The sequence below is a fragment of the Taudactylus pleione genome, unplaced genomic scaffold, assembly GCF_031769625.1.
Source record: "Taudactylus pleione unplaced genomic scaffold, aTauple2 ptg000146l, whole genome shotgun sequence".
Classification (NCBI taxonomy): Eukaryota; Metazoa; Chordata; class Amphibia; order Anura; family Myobatrachidae; genus Taudactylus; species Taudactylus pleione.
In genome coordinates, this window is record NW_028284548.1 from 4386446 (window position 1) to 4410020 (window position 23575).

Here is a 23575-nt window from a genome sequence, read left to right on the forward strand (position 1 = left end):
CCCCACGCGCAGCCGGTCCCCAGGGAGCCCCCTGCCTGGGGACCAAAAAGGACTGTGTTACCGGCGGGTGCCCACCGCGGGACCCCGCCGCTTACCTTGTCCCCCGTGCATCCGGCCACAGTCCAGGTAGCCGGGGTCACCGCTAGCTGTGACCCCAGCTACCAACCAGCATCCCCGGATCGGTACCGGCGTTCTGGTACCGGCGGGGTGTAGGAGTGACAGCATGGACGTCAATACTGACTGTCCTATGCTGGAGCACTCTAGTTGTGCAGCCACAGCTGCGAAGAAATCTTCAGGGGCCTTGAAAAGACCCCCCTCTGTACGGTGCGACTGGTCCGGCCAGGCACCGACGAAAACTGAGTGGCATGAGGCTCGGGGGCGGGGTATAGGAGAGGGACCCCAGTGCATCCTGGGAGGCTGAAAATGTAACTCTGTGGTGCCTGGATGTCTGCCGCCATCGCCTATACCCGCAAGGTATCCTGTGGATACCCTATGGACCCTGAAGTAGAAATAAGTTGCTACACAGATGGTGTTTGAGGGTGAGGTATTATTAGTGATAATACAGATAGTGGCACACTGAAGGAGCCAACTAATTTCCCCAGCAACCTATCCAGGACAAGGGTGTTTTTAGTTCTTCAAAAATGTATTGCATTTACAGGAGCACTGTGACGCCATAATTAATAAATTTAATTTTTATCTTGGATATTGTCAATACTTGATATAGACATCACTTGTAGTTGTAGTACATATTGGTCATACGATATAGTTACACTACATATTGAGATCCTACCCCCCCATTTGTTTCCCATACATTGAACAACCCAATAGTGAGCGCTGTGTACACATATATTCTTCTATTTTTTTGCTGGCTAGAATAACCTCAGCAAACTGGACCAGGACATTTGAGGTGCTACTTAATTATAGATCTTAAAAGAAAAATTACATAAATCATACACACCTTAAATTCAGCATCTTTACAAAATAAACAAGGGTCATGATCGAGGAGTCTGGACTGCTTGGCATAATCGAGAAAAAAAACCAGTAGCAATAGTTTCTTCAGTGTAAATTTGGATAAAGCCTCTTCATGACCTTAAAAGGGTAAGTTGGCAAGTAAAGATTCATCAACAAGATGCTGCAGATCTATAAAGAGTAATTATTACAGAATGCCTGTATGATCATACTCACCATCACGATACAGGTGTGGCACAGAAGGGTGTTTATATTCTGCCGCAATATCTGGGTTCCAAAGCATACGATTCAAGATGAACAGAGCCAAGCCAGTAACATCACTATTGCTTTCCAGAGAAATTAACTCTCCGAATATAGTCTGCAAATCAAAGAGGATTTACACAGAAAAATCAGATTACTCTCTATAAAATGTAGAAGCACAGGCTGTCTCACTGTGCGGTGAAACAGGTTACTGTGAATATAGGCTCTCTTAATGAAAAAATAAAATAGGAGGAAGAAAAAAATTATACAAACTAAAAAGAAAAAAACAAAAACAAACAAACCTACATATATTATAGCATTACCTCTAGTCCCATACGAAGCCACAATGGATTATAGGCAAGAAGCCAGTTCAGGATTTTCTGACGTTCACCTGGAAAATAAACCTACTATTGTAAAATAAGTTGAACTTCTAAAATTATACCCAGCTAACCACAATAAGAAATATTTCCATATTATAACACTATATAGTATCTGATATAAACATGAGAAATTAGGTACAAAAGAACACAAGGAGCGTGCCTCTTCTTTCTTGGCCTGTGTTCTGTAAATTAGTCACAGGGGTGATGCACCTTTTGATACATTGGACAAATTTGGGTATGCAGACTAAAGGCCCCCATTCATCAGAGATTGATTGCAGCAATCGAGCAATTTGCAATCGATTGTGTATAAAAATCTTTGCAGAATTGCCATAATCAATTGCAAATTGCACGATGGCTGCAATCAATCTCTGATTTATGGGGGGGCCTTAAGGGAATTCAATTAGCACAGTTAATTTAACAAAAAAAAAAAAAAAAAAAAAAAAAAAAAAAGGGTAGTAGCCTCAGGCTATTCAATTAGAGTCCCTTTTAGTAAAAAAAAAACCCCTGTTAACTGCAGCCTGCGAGCTGCCTTCGGGGCTAACTTAATAGTCCCAGGGTATCAATTAGCTCGTGGTAAATTACTGCGGATATCTGAATTCCCCCTAAGCCCCACCTCTTTTTTCCACGCTAAAGAACTGTCTGCAAAGGGGAAATATCACAAGATGGGAACTACGGTGATTCATACTGCTTTCAAAACCTGTTAAGTTCTGAAATCTCGCCCACTTGGGGGAAACTACAGTTAAGATGAATAAAATATAAAGAAAAAACAAACAAAAAAAAACTTAGTAGATAGTATTGTCAATATTAAGCATTTAATGCATACTTCCTTTAGTAAAAGTCATTTACAACAAAATATATTCCACTGGTAGGAGTTTCAATTCCAAAACAACTCTCGTTTACATGTGTGTCAAATGAGAATTGGCGAGGGGTGCTCCACTAGATTATATAGATACCTAAAAAACAAAAAAAACACTTTACCAATATCCTTCCACAGATGTCTGTCTTTCCTGACAAGAAGACGTCGAGCTTCAATTTCTACTTCCAATCTCCGTATAGCTCTCACTACAGGGTCGGAGGTAAAGAGACGGCATGCAGATCTCCTCAGCCTGTTTAACCTGCATCGGGCTGTGTAAGCTTTAAGGGAGACCTCTTCCTTGGTAGGAGCCTTTGGCACGCTCACTTTGTGATCAGGCCCCAGGATCAAAGCAGCTGCATTTACTACTCAGAAAGATAGGACATTTTAGATGCACAGAAGAAAAAAGACAAACACACAATAAGTTCCCAAGTAAAATACATAGGATTTCATTGTCACAGACATATTGCAGTGAGCAGACTGACTAACCTTTCATGGAATCTGTTTTCACAGCAAAGTCATCTGGTGTGAGAATGAAGTTTAGCCACCAAGTAAACCCACGTTCTTGCTTTGCCATCCAGCGCTCATCATAAAACATGTTTTTAGCAGCAAATGGCATGGGGTGCCGAGGAATGACTAGTAACAAGGTAGTATGTTAGTAAACTGTACACAAAATGTAACATCAAGCCAATATAACCTAAACATAACATAATACTAAGCAACTTTTTCCTAACTCCAGCCTCAGTATACACATGTCACTATGAGCAGGACCTATTACTCTGCCCACTCCGTTGCCAATTAAACACTTTGTTTATGAACTGAGGGGGCCTAAAATGTTATACAAGATTATGGCAGATTATTGCATTTATATGTGCATTTTATCACAGGTTTTTCTTAAATTGCAACTTTTATTTCAAATGACTTTAAAATGAAAACTTATTCCAGCAGATCATTTGTTTTTTTTGGTTCACAATTGTTTGTATTTATAGGGGCTGATCGAGGAAGAGCATGTGTTGCATATATGTGACAAGACATAATGTGATGCTGGAGCATGTGGCAGGACAACGTTGCGCAATTTACATTTGACATGCAGGTGAGATTTGCATGCGCAGCAGGAACCAAAAGGCACCAGATCATCTTCAGCAAACACTGATGTACAGTTATTTCCTTTTCCAATAAGATTTACTTGCACCAAATCCCAACTCTAAACATAACAAGTTCAACAACAAATGAGACTCGCTAAATTACAAAACATATTGGAGTATGCTGCAGACACAGACTAGGAGGTTACCCTTTAAGCTTGGCTTCTATAACTTTAGGGTAAACATACTATGCAGCTCTTTTCTATGCCTCAGGATTTCAGCTGCTTAATTAGCTGGATTTAAAGTTGCAATAATATTAAATACAAAACATGCATAGTTTTGTGTTTAATATTATTGCCCTTTAAAACCAGCGACCTAAGCCACCATAGACTCTGAGGAGTATATTTACCAAAGTGCAGGTTTTTAGAAGTGGAGTTGTTGCCCATAGCAACCACTCAGACTCTACTTTATCATCTAGCAGCTTCTAGTCATAATAGCTAGAATCTGACTGGTTGCTATGGGCAACAACTCCACTTCTAAAACGCCACGCTTTAGTAAATAAACCCCTGAGATGTAGAAAAGAAGTAGTCATCCAACACTGGTATAGAAGTAGTGGTTCTCAAACTCGGCCCTCAGGACCCCCACACAGCTCTCGTTTTCCAGGTCATCCAGCAGGTGCACAGGTGCATTCATTACTGGCTGTCACATTTTAAAAGATTAACAGGTGGAACTAATTATTTCACTTGTGATACTGTGAGACCTGGAAAACATGCAGTGTGTGGTGGGGTCCTGAGGACAGAGTTTGAGAACCTGTGGTATAGAGCAATCCCTGTTTTCCACCGGGCCTACAAACGACCTACGTGATACGAAGGACACATCTGGTCCTTAAATTTACTGTGGATTTTGGCATAGGTGGGCATTGGCTTTCCTTTTCAGATCTACAGTCGAAAGTATCTGCCCAACCCCTCAGTCCCTTCGAACACTGCCAAATACGGCACTTTCTACACTCTATGCCACAAGATTCACTCCTTCGTACCTTCACCCCCTTTGAACGCCTTTGTAGGTTCCACCCTATATCCAAAAGGAATGATTTCCCAAATGTATGGTATCATTGACACTGCACTTCCCACTCATAGCCCTCACGAATCTTCTTGGGAGGCGGACCTTGGCCCCCCACCAGACAAAAAGCTTGGGATGACTTGAAGCAGGCTATTGCCAAATACTCCATTTCCACACAACCTCATAAAAATTAAATTACCACTGGTACTATACCCCGGTAAGGCTCTAGTAAAGGTTTCCCTCCATCTCACCCCTTTGCTGGAGAAACTGTAGCCTCCGAGGTACTCTTACTCATGTCTGGTGGACCTGCCCAGTCCTTGATACTTTTTGGACCTCAGTCCATACCCTTATAAATAACCTATTTGAAGCTCCGACTTAATGGGATCAAAGTATTTTTCCTTCTATGTTATCCTCCCTCCAATCTCTTCAACCAGTTGTTATCCCACATTCTAGTTGCCAAAAACTTGATAGCTCGCAATTGGAACAGCCCTTTCCCGCCATCACTCTCTGATATTTGCCGTCGCTGCAGTATGGTAAATTTGCCGTTTTTAAGGCACTTATCTCCACAATAGGGGCCATATGTTTACCCAAGTGTGGGCTCCATGGCTCTCCTATGAAGGCACCCCTCACCCTTGATCCCTATACTTACTCCATTGGACCCATGCATGGCGGGGCCATCCTCCTCGCTTCACCCTTCCCTGCTCTATTACCTTGGACAGGTAGTCTTCTTTGTATCTATAATGATATTCTCTGCACATCTTATGATGCGCCTCAAGGAGGTCTTCTCAAGTAGTACTGTTCCTCCACTTTATACTTCCACCGCCTCCTATACCTACCCCATTGCTTTCTACTGGTTCTATTTATATGTTCTGATTTCTATTGTATTTTTTATATTTGAAAATGTCGCTCATTGTTGATGTGATCTGTATTCACATGTATGTTCAGTCTGTCTACTCTCATGAGCTCTTTACATAAAGACAGAGGTTCCCAAACTTTTTGGAGACACGACACCCTAGAGTATCAGCATTTTATTTCCAAGGCACCCCTTGGCCAAAAGTTGAGAAATTCTGCAAAAATTAAATGTAGTAATTTGAGCTTATATGTCACCCTTAGGTTCAGTTATGCGGTGGTTGACAGTGCTGCATTTCTTTTTGTCCACATATTTTTTGATTGGCAATCATTAGCACTGTTTTTGTCTATCACACTGACTAAAAATAATTTTATGCAGTACTGGACCACCAACCCGAGGCATCCCTGTAAGTGTCCTGAGGCACCCCAGGGTGTCACGGCACACAGTTTGGGAACCACTGCATAAAGAATTTAAAAACTTAATTAAAAACAGAGGCAGTCAAAGACACAGCAGCTTTGAAAAGCGCTGCATGGTATATTTACCCCTACGTGTTACACCAACCAGTGAGCTGTTGGCTAGATGGTGGACTGTGAAACCTACCCTTCTGGAAACTATCAGGAGTACCAGATACCACTTCTGCCAGTATACGGAACGGACTTTAAATTGATTTGCCTTAATCTGAATGAAAGAAAGTGACTGACAATGCGATTTATATGAACTAGACACTTAAAATGTCCAATAAGTCATATTAGTCCACATGGATTTAAGGCAGTGGTTCCCAAACATTTTTGAATCACAGCACCTAGAGTATCAGTATTGTTTTCACGGCACCCCTAAGTTTAAGCTTTTATTAAGAAATTCAGAAAAAAATGAAGTAAAGTGAAGTAAATTGTGCTACCTGTCATCCTTAGGCTCAGTTATGTGGTGGTGGACAGGTTTGCGCTTCTGTTTGCACACATATTTACATTAACCATAAATAATTGGATTTGGTGCTGGACCACCAACCTGAGGCACCCCTGCAAGTGTCCCGAGGCACCTCAGGGTGCCACGGTACACAGTTTGGGAATAATGATTTAAGGTCAAGGTTTTACTTCAGCAATTGCTGACTGTTTTCTTATCCTTCATTTTTGATAAGATTTCTGTTGTATTTCTTATGCTACTAAATTACTACAATACTTTGTGTTTTTTGATTCATTGTTATTGATATTATACCAGCCTTTTGTGAAAGCACTAGTTTTCCAGAAAGTATTATTTGCTACATTTTCTGATACAGACAGAACAAAAGGTTACACAATGTTTATTTTTGGTTGTCAATTGCCTTAATGAGAGAACGTTCCAGATTTGGGAGAAACTGCTTATAAACAAGCATATGTCAGATAAAAGGTTTACCTTTGGACAATATGCTGCAATATGTTTCCGAAATACAACAAAATGTCAGATACCTGTTTTGGTTGACTTTATAAAGTTTAGTTTTGACTGTGGAACAGCAACAACTCTCTTTAAAGATTTGGTGACAGTAGATTGCTGGTGTGATGGTCCCGTCTTGCCTGAAAAACATAACAGCAAAATGGGGAGAAACAGTTATTGTTATTTTGAGCCTGGAAGTACAGCACTATAAGACCAGAACATATGTATTTGAGTTATGGATCGGATATCGCAATAATTTTTTCACTACTATTTTATTCTATAAAAACTCAATGGTCAGTGTGCATCAGCTTCTTATTAAAATGCTTGAGTGCATTGAAACCCATAATGCAAATTAATTATTAAGCTCCCCAATCTAAACACTGTAATTGATGCTCTTATTACGGTTATCCTGAAGCAGTGACTGTTCTGCCAGCGTTTACAGAGGACCAGTCTCATCTGCAACTATGAGGGGAATTCAATTAGCTGCGGGCTAATTGGAGCAGAGGGGCTATTCAATTAGAGCCCAAGGCAACCCACAGGCTGCAGTTAATGAGGATTTTTTGCATCTGCGTTAACAATAGCCTGTTTGCAGATGCTGCAACAATGTAAACCATAGGTCCAGAAACTTATCCCAGCCTCCATGGGTTAACAGGATGCATCGGGGCCCCTCTTCTACCCCGTCCCCAGGCCAAGGCACCTTCAGTTATGTAACAAGCCATAGGACGGAGGAGACCAAAAAAAAAAAAAGGGAGAGAAGAAAGTCTGCAACACACAAGGATCACATTCCTGTGGAACCCTATGGACTTCGTAGAAATAGATAAATAAGGTAAGTTCTTACCATCTCTCTTCTTTTCTACAGCAGAGTCCATAGGATATCCACAGGATACCTTGGGGATGTCCCAAAGCAGTCCCTTTAAGGGTGGGGACGCTCCCGTGCAGAAAGGAGAATCCGCCGCCCAAAAGAAGCATCCTGAGAGGCGAAGGATTCAAAAGGCATAATACCTCACAAAATGTATGGACAGAAGACTATGTGGCCGCCATGCAAAGCTGAACAGCCGAGGCGCAACAGCAAGCTGCCCAAGAAGTACTCACAGACCGAGTAGAAAGAGCAGTAACAGAGGGCGGCACTTGAAGGCCTTCATGAGTGTAAGCCTTAGAGATCGTGCAAAGCCACCTAGCCAAAGTTTGCTTATTGGCTGGCCATCCCTTCTTGTGAAAGCAGTAGGGGACAAAACAAGGAGTCTGACTTCCGAAGGCTACTAGTACGGTCCACATAAATCCTGAGGGCACGTACCACATCTAAATGAGGCCTCACCTGCGAGAGGTCTGGGGAATTAAAGGCCGGCACAATAATTTCCTCATTAGTGTGGAAACTAGAGACCACCTTAGGAAGGAAACCAGGGAGACTACGAAGCACTGCCCTGTCCTGGTGAAAAACCAGAAATGGGGAACGACAAGAGAGCCCCCAAATCAGACACTCTTCTAGCAGAAACAATAGCTAGAAAAACTGTCTTAGCAGTGAGCCATTTGAGATCCACTGAGTCCAGGTGTTCAAATGGAGGGCCCTAAGGACAACAGCCAAATCCCAAGGCACCACAGGAGGGACAAAGGGAGGCTGAATGCAAAGGACCCCTTGAAGGAAAGTGCAGATATTCAAAAGAGGAGCAATCCTTCGCTGGAACCACACTAAAAGTGCAGAGACATGCACCTTCAGTGAAGCAAGATGGAGACCAAGGTTCAAACCCGCCCGCAGGAAAGCAAAAACTCTGGGTACCCTAAACACTTGGGGGTCGTAACCTCTGGGATGACACCATTCAAAGTATGTATGCCACACCCTGTGGTAAATTCTGGCAGAGGCAGGTTTCCGTGCTCTGAGCATGGTGTTAACCACAGAGCCGGAAAAATCTTTGGACCTTCGGAGGGATGTCTCAAGAGCCACGCCGTCAAAGACAGATGACCCAGGTCCGGGTAAAGGCAAGGACCTTGAGACAACAGGTCCAGACATTGAGGCAAACAGCCACAGAGTGTCGATGGAGAGACTCTTAGTACCAGTGACCTCGGCCACGCTGGAGCCACCAGCAGGACAGTGCCTCCTTTTTTGTACTCAAGGAAGAAGGGAGATTGGAGGAAACACGTACGCAGACTGGAAAGTCCACTTGACTGACAGAGTGTCTACAAGGAGAGCCTCAACGTCTCTTGTTCTGGACCCATACCCTGGCAGCTTGTGATTGTGCTGGAAGGCAATGAGGTCCATCTCCGGAAGGCCCCACTTGTTCACTAGGAGCTGAAATACTTCCTGGTGAAGAGATCATCCCCCTGGACGCACATCGTGACAGCTGAGGAAGTCCGCTTCCCAGTTGAGCACTCCTGGAATGAACAGTGCTGAGATGGATGGGAGATTGCACTCCGCCCATGTCAGAGGCGGGACACTTCTGTCATTGCCGCCTGACTTAGAGTTCCTCCTTGACTGTTTATGTAAGCCACCGTGGTGGCATTGTCTGACTGCACTTGCACGGGTTATCCGTGAAGTACGAGTCTTGCTTGCTGAAGAGCCCTGAATACTGCCCGAAGTTCCAATATGTTAAGTGGAAGAGCAGATTCCTCTATCTTCCACTGTCCCTAAAACGAGTTGTGACCTGTCACTGCGCCCCAACCCCGGAGACTGTCGTCCATCATCCAGAGGACCCAGTCCGGGATCCAAAAGGGGCGACCATTGTTGAGGGGAGTTCTCTGTATCCACCAGGCCAGAGACAGTCGCACCTACGGAGAAAGCACCATTGTCTGAGTCTTTATCCTATGGGGTCCATGCCACCTGGAGAGGATCAACTTCTGCAGAGACCTGGAATGAAACTGGGCATACTCCACCATGTTGAAAGTCAACACCATGGATTCCAGTAACCTCATCGCCGAGTGAATGGACACTCGGCAACTGTGCAGGCAATGGCGTACAGTGTCTGCAGAGCAGAGATCTTTTCTGCCATCAGAAAGATCCCCTGCTGGTGAGAATACAACATTGCTCAGAGATGGAGCATTCTTTGATAAGGAGTGAGGGAGGACTTCTTCCAGTTTATCAGCCATCCGTCAGTCTGCAACACAGATATCATCAGTTGTAGATGGCGGTGAAGTACCGCTGGAGACCCAGCTAGCAGCAGCAGGTCGTCCAGGTAGGGTAGCAGGCGGACCCCCTGCAGACTCAAATGGGCCACCATTACTTTGATAAACACTCGCAGAGCCATAAAGAGGCCAAACGGCAGGGCCTGAAACTGGAAATGTTGTTGTACCACGGCAAACCTGAGGAAAAGCTGGTGAGCCGAAGCAATCGGGATATGCAGGTATGCATCCTGAATATCCAGAGACACCATAAAATCCTGAGGTTCCATAGCGAATATAATGTACTTGAGACTGAGGATAGGACGGTATGACTAGTTTGGTTTTTGTACCAGAAATAGGTTGGAATAATAACCCATCCCCCTTTGGAGTAACGGGACAGGTACTATGACCACTGCCTGGATAATAGACTGCACAACTTTCTGATGGGGAGGCTTTCTGCGGAAGGAGAGGGCGTACCCGTGAAAAACCACTTCCCTCACCAAGTGTCTGTGGTGGTCTGACACCAGCACTGGGTGAACTGAAGAAGTTGGCCTCCCACAAGGGGAGGGCTTATCGTCTGGCTTGTTTCTTAGGCTCGGCAGCCTTTCTGGCGCCTGACTGTCTAGGAAAATACTACACCTTAGGCTTTCCCGGGGCCGAAAGGACGAGGTCCCAGACAGTGATGGAGCTGAAGCCGAAGGCAGACATGCAGATTTTGTCCAAATCAGGGCCGAACAGGACCTGACCATTATAAAGGCAAGCATTCCAATCCTTTCTTGGATTCTGCATTCGCTCTCCAAGACAGCGAAACCACAGGGAGCGGTGAGCTGAAACTGCCGCAGTTGAAATCCTAGAAGTGAGGAGGCAGATATCCAAAGCCGCCTCATTAAATGTATGTAGCTGAACCCGGAGATTGGCCACTAGCTTACTGGCAGTATCCGAAGAAAGAGATGCCTCCAATGAATCCGCCCAGCGTTCCATGGCTCAAGCTACCCAGCAGATGGCCATGACTGGTCTAGAGGTCCCTTCAGCGAGGGAGTATATGGATTTCAAACAAACTTCCACCTTGCGGTCCGTAACATCCTTCAGGGAGCACATGGACGGAATAGGCAAGGTCGCACTTATAACCAGATGCGTCATGTGAGAATCCACCTGAGGGGGAGTTTCCCATTTAGTGAAATAATCCTCAGCAAAGGGGTAGGCCTAAACCAGGCGTCTGAGGTTGAAAAAGCTTTCCAGGAAATTTCCATGCCTCCTCCAAATGATCCACTAGCTGATCAGAAAGAGGAAAAACAGCAGCAGCACCCTTAATATCCTTAAAATAGGCATATTTAGACTTAGCCGCTGGGAGGTCCTCGTCCTCAATTACCATGGCCATATGGACTGCCCGTATGAGGCCTCAGATATATAGATCTTAGATTTAGACTCCACCTCCCTTGGAGGGGGCTCAAAAGCAGATAGATCATGGAGTTCACAGTCATCATGTCATTGTCATCATGTGTAGATTGGGATGACAGCAACGCTCTCTTAGCAGACCGAAGCGGTAATTCCCCCTGTAAAATCTCTGTCAGGTTTTGCACCGTGGTAGACATAGTTTACCCAAATAGGCCCTGGAGAAACCGGAGGAGGTGCAGTCTGCTGAGGAAGGCTCTGCGCCACCATCATCTGACGGGGGAGATAAGACCACCGCCTGCTTCGTGAACCCCAATTGGGGAAACCCAAGGGGAGCCGCTAAACATCCCGCAATGGCTGACAATGCCTGAGCAAAACAAGCCCAGGGATGTTCCTGCGCAGGAGCAGAGACAGCAGGTGGAACTGTAAGGGCATGACACGTAGCACATAACCTTCAGTAACCACATCCCCTTCCCCTATTCCAGCATTAAATTTGAAGCAGGATAGCAGAATAGGGGCACCATTAAGCCCAGAATCCTCACTCCCAGACATTTTAGTATGAGAGTATGGAGGCAGTATGTGACCCACCACACAGAAACACAGCATAAACTGAGGTCAATTCCCACCCTGACAGCACTGTACCACTAGGGCTGGGGAGAAGAAAGGAATAGGGAAAGTAAAATGGCTAACAGATAGAAAAGGAAATCAGTCAGACAACGCTAGCATATGTTACATACAATGCAGAAAACCCTGCACTAATGGCATTATACTCAACTACACAGACAGAGCCTGGTAGGAATAGTGCTGCATACACTAACCTTACAGGAGGAGAGGGGTATGCAGGGGGACCTGGACCGCGTATCCACCATGGAGACCAGCGCAACAACCTTATTAAAATGGCCACTGGCAAGCTTAGAGGAGGCGGGCCCGGAGAAGGAACGCTATCACAGGCCGCCAGACTGCACTGGAAAGGCGCTGTGAGCAGCAGGGGAGGCACCGGCTGTGTGACAGGGAAGGAGTCTTCCCCTGGCATGCTATTAACCCCCAGGACGCTGGAGCATATCCTTAATACTCCAGCCCGATGTCCCTGGTGGTATACTGGGAGCGCAGGCTCAGTGCCTTGCTCCACACGCAACCATCCCCAGGGAAGCTCCCTACCCTGGGGATAGTAGGGACTGTGTATTAGCATGTGCCTACTGCAGACGCCCGCTTCTTATGTGTCCCCGTGCAGCCCGGCCACAGTCCTAGACCTCCGAGGTCCCTGCTAGCGGGAACCCCAGAAGCCGTAGAGATCCCTGGATCAGTACCAGCATGTGTCGGAGCGGCAGCATGGACGTCCATTGGACTGTCCGTGCTATCCACTCTGAAGATCTTCTGGGGCTGTTGACAGCCCTTCCGTGTAGTGACCAGACTCCGGCCGAGCACCTACGAAACTGAAGATGTCTTGGCCTGGGGGTGGGGTATAGGAGAGGGGCCCTGATGCATCCTGGGAGAGATTTTTAACAGTGTGGTGCCCGATGAACATGTCCATAGCCTATACCCCAAAGTATCCTGTGGAACCCTATGAACTATGCTGTAGAAAGGGGATTGTTGTACTTACCTGTTAAATCCTTTTCTCTGGAGTCCATGGTGGACACAAGGAACCATGGGTGCAGAGTGGAGCAGGGAAGCCTGGGCACCAACTAATTTATTTATTTTTTTTAACCCAGCAGCACAGGCTTCCTCTCCCCTTTCCCCCACCCCCTCAGCCAACGAACCAGTTTAGTTATCAAGCCCAAGGAGAGGGAGAAGGAGAAGGAAGACCGGCACACATTCCTCAAGAACACAGGGCCTGATTCGGAGCCGGACGCTATTTGCGCTCGCTCGTTCAGAAAAAGGGGCTGGATATTTAAATAGAGCGCTCGCTCTTTGCGGTCTGTTGACGCCTCTATGTCTGAACGAGCAAACGAAACATGCGCTCACTATTTTGTAAAAAACGCCCCCTGGCCGCTCGCATCCTACGTCATCTCCGCTATTTATTAGATTAATCGAGTACATCGAAAGGCGTATGAACTGCTCGCAGTGCTTGTGGTAGGATTTTCCTACCGCAATCATGCGAGCAGTTCAGGCTAAAAGACAACCAAGTGACGTGGTTGATGACGCTGCTTTGTTAATTATGCACACCCTTAAAACACCCGTTTTGACCGTTTGGCACGCCTGCGTTCAGATCACCACTCCCCGTTTTCAAGCACCTTCCCCTGTTACCACCCACAAACGCCTCATTCTGTCACTCAAATTAGCAGGCATTCGCTATTCTGCGAGCACACAATTTCCGAACGCAATGACTGGCTCGCGCATGTGTATTACAACCCATACCCATGCGCAGTTGAGCGACCATCGCTCGGAACGAACGAGCGGCCGCTTACGAGCGGCTCTGAATCAGGCCCACAGTCAGCTAGAAAGAACTGGAAAAGACCAGAAGAATAAACCGCCGCCAGCCAGGGACATAAGGGTGGACACCCAGTGTCCCCCATGGACTTCAGAGAAAAGGATTTAACAGGTAAAGACAACGCGAACCCAGAGGATGCAAAGGTATGAAAGCAATAGAACTTGATGAAAGTGTGGGTGAAAGACCACGTGGTTGCCCTGCAATGCTGCTCAGCTGATGCGTCACATCTAGCCGCCCACGAAGCCCTCACCAACCTGGTGGAATAAGCACGTACACAGAGGCCGGGGCCAGTTGGTCCGCCAAAAGTTAGGCATAGCGGATAGCGAAGCAAAGTCAGCATGCTAAAGTCTGGTGAAGGCCAGCCAGTCCCATTTATTTAAGTTGTACAGTACAAATAGGGAAGATTTTTGGATATCCTGCATCCTATGAACATAAACACGGAAGGGAATTTACCATCATGAATGAATACTATTAAACATTAGTATTGTGAGGTTGCCACACTTCTATCTTCTCTTTCTGGGAAGTGTATTGTTACTAAATGGAAGGCGTGCATATAAAGAATTCTCTAGTTATCTGACTTTGGGACTGTGGATGTAGGGCCCGGGTCAGATCCGTATGCAAATGCCATCACAACTGCGATCTCTCGCAGATAGCAATTACAGAAATACACTAATGACTCACTCGCCGTCCAGTGCTTAGAGATGCCTATTGAAAGCATCTCATATCCGCAAGTCACGCATAAAATCGGAAACATTGAACGCAGATCTGCATGCGAAACGCTACATTACAGTGTCACAGCTGCTGACACTAACGTAGCATTTCACATGCAGAATGCACCCGCGCATAGAATACAGAAATGCCACATATTTAAATCAGCAGAAGCTGCTTGTTCGTCCTATTCGCATCTCTGTGCGAATAAAATGCATTTGAAGGTAAAAAGTGACCAAATGACAGTTGTCAGTTTGTATATAGATTTATATTTGCAGATCACCCATGGTTAACTGCTGGTTTCTGGAACCATTTGGTTTACAGTCTCTAAAAGGTACAGTAGCTTTAGAATCTGTAACAGAAAGGTCATGAGATATGGTAAAAACATGACTTGATGGCCATAACTTTTAATGTTGCACTTTTGCCAGAGTACCATGGACCACAGCTTTGCAGACAATAAATAATGTTCTATAATGGTCAGTAGTAAAAGGTGTTTAGTAGACCGCCACTGATTTTGGCAGCACAGACCTACTATTATAACACCAAACCGTTCACAAATAAGCAAGGTTTACATAGAAGGTCAATTTTACAGTTAAAAAAAAAAAAAAATAAGAAAACCACTGCCCCCTATACAGACAAAGCAATTTATATACCTGTCTGACGAGTTTTTGCCAAGGTGGGTTTTGTTTTGGCAGTTTCAGTTTTGGGTTTATGGATTTTCCCAGCAGCTTTCAATGCCAAAGAGACTGAAAAATACCAAGATTAAAAAGACAAACTAGAAGAAAGAGTTGCATTTGTAACACAACCTAACAATACAATTGCAATAATATACAATGGGACTCCACATTTGCCAATATTTGAATATTATGTAACCAAAATAGCACAGGGAGAAGTAACAAATCACTGCATTTAATTGTTTTCAGGTCAGAGAACTCTCCTTACCTTGGTGAAGCAGCTGTTTGCTGTGTTACTGACAGTGACCAATACTCTTACTAAAATGTTCTTAGCAGTAACATGATACTGTTGGTTAAACTAAAGTTGCTATCTATTTTAGTACTTCCTAACTGACTACATTGATAGCCTTTCCACTAAGCTGTATTAGTGGGGCGCCACGCCCTGTCTGATTTAAAAAATAAATAAAAAACAAAAACAGAATGCGCCCTTCCCTATTGGCAGCGCCTCACTAAACATGCTGGGTGCTGTCCCCACCAGCGGGCCACAGTGTCCCATGGGAGGGAAAAAACTGCGGTGCAGTACTCACCACTGATGAATAGATCACAGAGAAGGGAGAGCTTGGGGCCAGCCCATCATGTCTGTAAGTGCTGGACACGCCCCCAAGAGTGCTGAAAAGGGGGGGCTTAATGACACACACCCTTTCCTTGTGACCACGCCCCGGTGCCCTTTCTTTGGTCGGGCGCCAGACCTTGAATGAACACTACATTGAGCCGAGCAATCAGCAAAAACAGGATTTTGGTACTTACCGATAAATCCCTTTCTCCGATTCCACAGGGGACACTGGAGTTCAAGACAGTGGGGTATAGACGGTGGTAGAGCAGAGCCTGGCACTTTAAATAATTCTGAAGTGTGACTGGCTCCTCCCCCTCTATGCCCCATCAGCCCCAGTTTTAAGAACTGAGCCCGAGAGGAGACGGTAAGGAGAAGACCACAGAACGGAACAATACCGACTGAAGGAGAACAGAGGAACCCACTGCAGGGAACACATGCAGTCACACAACTAGATAAGGACCCAACAAAACGGCAGGAACGCAGCGCTGGGCGGGCGTCCAGTGTCCCCTGTGGAATCGGAGAAAGGGATTTATCGGTAAGTACCAAAATCCTGTTTTCTCCTTCATCCACTAGGGGACACTGGAGTTCAAGACAGTGGGGACGTCCCAAAGCCAACCTCCCGGGTGGGAAGCGCGGAGAACTTGCCGACCTTTCGGCCAACCGAAACAGAGACAGCCCAAGACTGGAGGCATGTCGTAGAGCCAGGAGACAATCAGAGCTCCTTGCTGAACAGTCACAGACATTCCACAACTTACAGCGTAAATTCAATGGAATACGGCTAGAGAGTAGCCGCAGATGAGAAGCATCAGAACACCGTAAGCTCAGCCAAAAACAGACCAAGCAAGACCGCTGGGAGCAGAAAAACCCCAACTAGAATCCATAGAATGGCCGTAACATGAGAACAAAACTCGAGAAAACCGTACCAGAGACAACTACAGGAAGCTGCAACAGTCTCAGACAGCAGAATCCCAGCACTGCGGGACATCAATCATATAGATAAAAGTATAATGATACCAATATACAGAGACGGAGCTGAACCCGTCCACAGACTCCTAACCAAGCAAACAAGGAGGCAAGAGTCACGACCTAACAGTCGCCCTGAACCATTCTCGAGGTCCAACTACTAAATGGTTGGTAACCAGTGTAAGGTTTAGACCATAGAAGTTGTCAACGAGTGGCGATCCCACTGGGCATGAGGCGGATACGAGAGGATTGAGACTACACTTCCTTCCAGTGGGTCAGACGGCAGTACCACCCCTCCTGTCAAACAGCAGACAACTTCCTACATGATGGTAGAGTGTAATCAGTACCAACTACTGGCCTGAACATAGTATGAAAACACCCAGGATACCCTTAGCAGAAAAAGAGCACGGATGCCACCTCCACCCAGGGAGAGTTACCAATATAGGGAAGTATCCCATCCGCAAGGCTAAAGCACTAGGACAACTATGAAGGTACCATTCAGGTACCTGTCAGTGTGCTGAATTTATCAACAGATACTGAACAGGAAACAAACCAGGCCCCCTGTATGGAACATAGAGACTGTCACACTTTATAGTAAAAATGTGCATTAGCCCATAGATGCGCTTCAGTCCATAAACCCAACAGATTCCAGTAGAATAGGGTCACAAATCTCAATGTTACAACTATGCACCTACATACCAGGAAAGCTCTAAAGTGTACAGCCAACTGATTTAAAAGAACTGAAGGCTGCTAGGACAGCAGCTAGGGTGCGTAAGATAGAATAACAGCTATGTCAGGATGCATGAAAAGGAAGCATCTTCTGAGGCATTAGTGGGGTAAGCCCGCTTACCTGTGAGCGACCAGAAACCCTCTGGACGCTATGTAGAATGTCACTGACCTTATTCATCTCACAGCAACCCACCACGACAGGTACAGAGAGTAGCCTCAGTGGGCAAAGATCAATGCTCTACAGCACGGACTTCAGTCTGGAGATGCTGCAGAAGAAAATACTGTAGAAACTAGCAAATTGTTAGTGGAGACAAGAAGGCCGTACAACAGGACGCTATACCTGAGCCTGTTCCATTAGGGATATGTATCCATATAGAGATTACACATACCCCAAAAACGGTCTGCTAGTGTATCCTTACATTAACACTTATAATGGTGAAGTGTGTATTACGCCCACAATCTGATACAACTCAGGCCAGACCCTGCCTATATCGGCGGGTGGCCCTAGTAAATTAACTAATAAGCCATGAGGATGGAATAGATCCTGGATTCTCTATGTACTGATAGGAAATGTACCCAAGGGACCATCAGATACCCATTTTATTGAGATATGCGACAAGACAATAATATAAAGTACCAGAATCGATACTGGGAAAGGTACCTGTACATAGACATAGAATGCGTTAATTATCCCAAGTAAGAAGAGATATATATATGTAGTGATAACGCCAGACAGGGCCAAAAACAGATTTCTCCAATTATTAGGAAAATTCATACAAGGAACGGGAATATATCAGTATATATACACATACACACACATAAACATAGCTGCATGAAAAGGCAAACTCTTTGAAAGGAAGAGTTAGTACCGACATAGTAAGTCAGTTGTCAAACTCCTGCACCAGGAGATCAGCACGCTACATACATATACACACATATATATATCCCGCAATAGGAGATCAGCATGCTATATCTATATATACACACACTGCATTCCTAGTGTCTTACAAGTTGGTTACTAAGTGCGCCCTAGAGTGTAGTTGTAATTAATAGGTCCCCCGAAGTGGACGCCGTAGATATAGACTGATGGAAACAGGACTATAACCCGAGGCGGGTGTAAGTACATATACATGTGTGGACATACAGGAAGGCCCCAGGACATGTATAGAGTCCATACTAGAAGCGATGCCGTAGGAGCCTGTGACTATCCTATGTAAGCTGCAGAACATGACTCTAGTCTATAGAGCCACCATATAATATGTATAACAGACAGCTTCTGGTAAACCCTGGCAGCTTTCCAGACGTGGAATAATATGTACCTTAATGATTGTGGAAGTATAGGCATACCTACACATATCCATAATTATATACATATACACACACACCACCCAATCCCTAGGGAGAGATGGTGTTAAGCGGAGTTATAGAACAAACTACCGGATCAGGAGAGTCCAGCCTCTCGTCGCAGCATCCTCTTTAAATATGCTAGGTATCAGACATAAAACTGAGAAGAACATATCCTACCCCTGCTTTAATGGTAAGGAAAAGAAGCAAAACACATATATATATATATATATATATATATATACACACACATACACATACATATATTACACACACAAATCCCCACATGCCTACGCGTACCTACATACAAGATTAGTAGGTGACGATATAATTTGAAAAATATAACATGGGCAATAGTTAGAGCCATGGAAGGAACTGAGCCCCAGGTCTTAACGCCGGGTTTAGTTCAAAATACAAGTATATACATACATGTGGCTTACCTCCACGCAGGGAGACTGCTCATGTGCCGTGCGTGGCTGTCATTCTGCTACGGCGTTGGGGCAGGAAATGTTAGCAACGTACTATCCCAGACTGATTGCCATCCTGGGACCCTTCCGTTACCGGTGTACTCGCCTTATCAGGTGTGCCCTTCTGGCTCCAGATGATGGAAATCAAAAGATGACCTCATTGATGCGAGACAGCAATGCCAACCACCACAACGGCCATATGTTACTACTTCGTGTTGTGTGTGCTGCCGAAGGGAATAAATAAGATATAAATCCATATAGATGCACAGATGCATACCTTCTAAGGTAAGCACCGAAGGCTGTTGAGATTTAACATATGTGCAGCCACATATGTGCCCTTCTTATGCATGAGAAGAGTACGGCTCATTGTTAAGGCGAGCCAATGTGAGGCATAAGCCTGAGGATGGGACGCACCCTTTTTGTAACCTTGAGTTAAAGATATGCAATAACCGTAATTTCTGGCAGCAGCCAGAACAGTGGCCCGACTATGCATACTATACACATTTAGGCAGAGTGATCTCTGGCAGCTATAGATGGAAGAAACACACTGCATTATTCTGTTACACATCAAGCATATTTGCCCCAGATGTTCAATGTAATAAGCCTGCCGCACCTGGTATACCCAGGCGGTCTCCCATCCAAGTACTACCCAGGCCTGGCGCTGCTTAGCGTCCAAGATCAGACGAGATCGGGCGTGTGGCCGTAGGCGCTGATAGATATGTGGTGGGCAAAGTGGCGTGGACACAACCTCTATATTAGCCTGTGACATGTTCCTCCCTGTGCTTCATTTTTTTTTTTTTTTTTTAAATATAATATTAAACCAGTACACTACCCAGTTCCGTAGGGGAACTACCGACGTGCAATATAACAGAGATGAGGCAGAGCCAGAATCTATATAAAGACTGCAGGTTAAATTACAAACTCCACAGTTGTGCTGTTAAACCTAATAAGACCAGGTGCTGTAGGTTTAAGTAAAGAAAAAAACGGAAGAGGCCATATGCAAGCACAGGGAGAACATACAAACTCCAAACAGTTAGGGACGTACTGGGAATAAAACCCACAACCCTGTTAAGGGTTGCACCCCCCACAGAACTCCAGAGTGAGGATGCAGGAGATGCTGGCAATAAGCCCCGGCTCCTTTTAAGGCAGGTGCATATGCTGTTTAAGAATACTCGCTGGAGGTAATGGCGGCATCTGTGCACGCCAGCATGGACTAGACTCCGCCCCTTATCAATAAGCTGGCGGGGTGCAAACAATGGCTGGTATAGCAGCGCGAGTGGGGGAGCGGGAACGTAATAGCCAGCGCCGGTGCATCTTCATACAAGCACCGGCGCCGCAACCAGCAGCCGAGAGCGCTGTGAATAACAGCCTTGCTCTCCGGCGGCTGTGTGCAGAAGCCAGCGCTTCTACAAGCACCAGCGCGGCAGGGAACAGCCGCGCTGAGCAGCTCCCTAAACCCCGCCATGCGGCCAATTGTAGCCAGCGCCGGTGCAATCTCCGGCGCCGCAACCAGCAGCCGAGGGCGCTGTGAATAACAGCATCGCTCTCCGGCGGCTGTGCTCCTCCCCCTGCAGAAGCCCAGTGCTTCTTCAAGCACCAGCGCGGCAGGGAACAGCCGCGCTGCTGCGCAATGTAGACTCCCTTATGGGAGTAGCGGGTCGCGGCAGGCTCCCTCCCCGTGGGGATATAGCAGAGGGAGGATTCGGCTCTCGTGAGAGCAGCAAACAGAGCGCTGTCAGGCTCTATAAAGTAAGACAGCGCTCATTGTGCAGGGATCAGGCATGCTGCTAGGCAGCAACATTACAGACTGTCTGAACAGTCTCCCTGTACATGTATCCGCGCTCTATGCGCGGTACCTCCGCCCCTTGTAACAACGCTAGCGGCGTTATAACAGGATTCCAGGAGGGGTTATACTACAGTATATACCACCTGAGCCTGGGAGGGGGCAGAGGGGCCGCAGATTAAACTCCGTTCCCCATAAGGGGAACAGAGCTATACTTACCACTGCTGGCATCAGGGCTGCGGCTAGGCATTCGGAAGCACGGACACAGCCTCTATATTAAGCTGTGGCGTGTCCTCCCTGAGCTACTGCCAGGGTGCCTGGGACTCCGACACACACTCTTTTTAGTGGAGGGGGGTCTCCTGATGCCTCCATGTAGCAGGCTGACAGACGCAGTACTCTGTCAGCCTGTCCTCAATGCTTTGTGAAAGCTAGAAATTAAAATAAAGTTGAAATAAAAGAAAAAATACTAAGTGTGGGCTGGAGCTCAGCCCTATGTGACCGGCTCTCTCGGGCACATTCTAAAAACTGGGGCTGATGGGGCATAGAGGGGGAGGAGCCAGTCACACTTCAGAATTATTTAAAGTGCCAGGCTCTGCTCTACCACCGTCTATACCCCACTGTCTTGAACTCCAGTGTCCCCTAGTGGATGAAGGAGAAATAATGTTTAAAATGAAGTTTATCATATTACTTAATGCATCTCTCCATAAGCGAAACAAACCTAAAACAGAGGATAGTTTCTGTTACATGACGATTATGTATTGAGCCTTACCTTCATTGGTTCGCAGAGGTTCTTGCTCGCTTACATGTTGTGATAGAGGTGGTCTGGAGAGAACAGTCATCTTTGCTTGTCTGGAAATATTCATCACAGACCCACTGGAAGTCACAGCAGAACTACTAGAAATATCCTCACTTTTCCTCTTGTGACCACAGATGGACTTGCCTGTACATACCTTCACAGATGATTCTGAACAGCTAGAAGTTATGGATACACTTATAACTGGCAAATCTGCCACAGTTATCATAGGTAAGTCTTGATACACAAGCGGAGAATCTACATTGTCCTCCAATTCAATGTTCTTTAAACGCCTACGGGACTTCAGCTGGGGTCGATTTTGCTTTTCATTGCCATCCCCAACCTTTACTTTTGTAACAGTCGCTGAGGCTATGAGAGGTTTCACAGGATCCTTGGTGACAGGGCAGTCATCAGTCACTGGCAAATTAACAAGTCTCTCTCTCTTCTTTTTTACACAATAGGTTAGCCTGGAACTCACCAGGTCTGGATCCTCCAGTGGCCTATCAGATAGCAGTTTGTCTACACTTTCACTTACAAACTGCATGGTCTTCACTCCTTCAACAACCGGAGGTTTGGACGCATCACTAGTTTGAGAGGAATTATCAAACACTACTGAAGCAGAGTATGGCATAAGAAAATTCTCTTTCACAAATTGATCTGGTGACAAAATTGGAGTATGAGGACCTGCATTTAAATATTTATCAGAGACATAAATATCATTTACAAATGAATCCGGACTTAAGGTTATTCTCCGTGGCGTAGTCAAGATTAATGGTGGTGTCTGAGCGGTCACATTTGTGCAACAGTCAAGTGAAGACTTCTGAAAGGAGCAGGGTTTTTCTGAATAACCAATATATTTGACAGCAATCTCTGCGTTATATATTTCATCAGGAGACAATGCAGAGTAAGTTATCAAGTCATTAATGTTGCTTGGCGTACAATTAAAATGCTGTTCTTGGCTATGCACTGGGTTTATTGGGGATATAGATATATTATTAACCATCTGTTCTGTTACAGTCCATTCTTCTTCAATAACAACATTTGTCTGTATACTAGTCGTATCCTCAGCCGTGCACAAAACAGGGTAGGTCTTTGACCTCCTGAGTAATCCCGGGTTGACATCCTGTACTTCATTAGCAAGCGGACTGACAAAGATAGTTGGCGTTTTATTTTCTGCACTCAGTCTAGGTCCCCTTACATGGGATGGACTGGTGACCGGCTTGGAAAGATTTTCACATGTTTGTAGTGGGACCCTTGCACTCTCCAGTGTCTCAAAACTTTTTTTTGTTACACTGAAGGTTTTGCTTTTTAAACCTTTCAAGCAATGATCTTTAATTTTCAGTCCAGAAACCTTTTTTCCTCCCACTGGAGAATATTTCTTTTTCGCTGCATTCCAACGGGTTCTCTGCAATACATTGAATGAATACAACTCAACTTGTGGAATAATATATAGGTCATAAAGAATATATGTCATAACAGAATCAATCTAGTTGTTAAAACGCATACAATCCAATGGCACTGAATCTTTAATATGCTATTTAGTGAACTTACAGGTATAGAGAAGAGAGTGAGGAACTAAGGGCCTGATTCAGACCCACTCGCGAGCGGCTGTCCGCTCGCAAGTGGGTCGATGTTATGCACTGAGCATGCGCACGACGGAGGGAGCTCCGTCGTGCGCATGCGCCAGACGCGACGAGCGAAGGAAAGTCCTTCGCTCGTTGTGTCCGATCAAAGGGGGCGTGCTGTCAATG

At 45.6% G+C, this 23575-nt stretch overlaps 1 protein-coding gene across 1 annotated transcript in view; it reads right to left on the reverse strand.

The window, feature by feature from the left end:
• Positions 1–23575, reverse strand: part of ASPM (assembly factor for spindle microtubules) — a 119982-nt gene that overhangs the window by 92454 nt on the left and 3953 nt on the right. The window contains exons 3-10 of the mRNA XM_088474056.1: positions 21801–23229; positions 15112–15204; positions 6876–6980; positions 2932–3078; positions 2568–2807; positions 1533–1600; positions 1186–1327; positions 959–1089 (exon numbers count right to left, since the gene is read on the reverse strand). Coding sequence (XP_088330182.1) covers positions 959–1089; positions 1186–1327; positions 1533–1600; positions 2568–2807; positions 2932–3078; positions 6876–6980; positions 15112–15204; positions 21801–23229 — 2355 coding nt within the window. The remainder of the gene's footprint in view (positions 1–958; positions 1090–1185; positions 1328–1532; positions 1601–2567; positions 2808–2931; positions 3079–6875; positions 6981–15111; positions 15205–21800; positions 23230–23575) is intronic.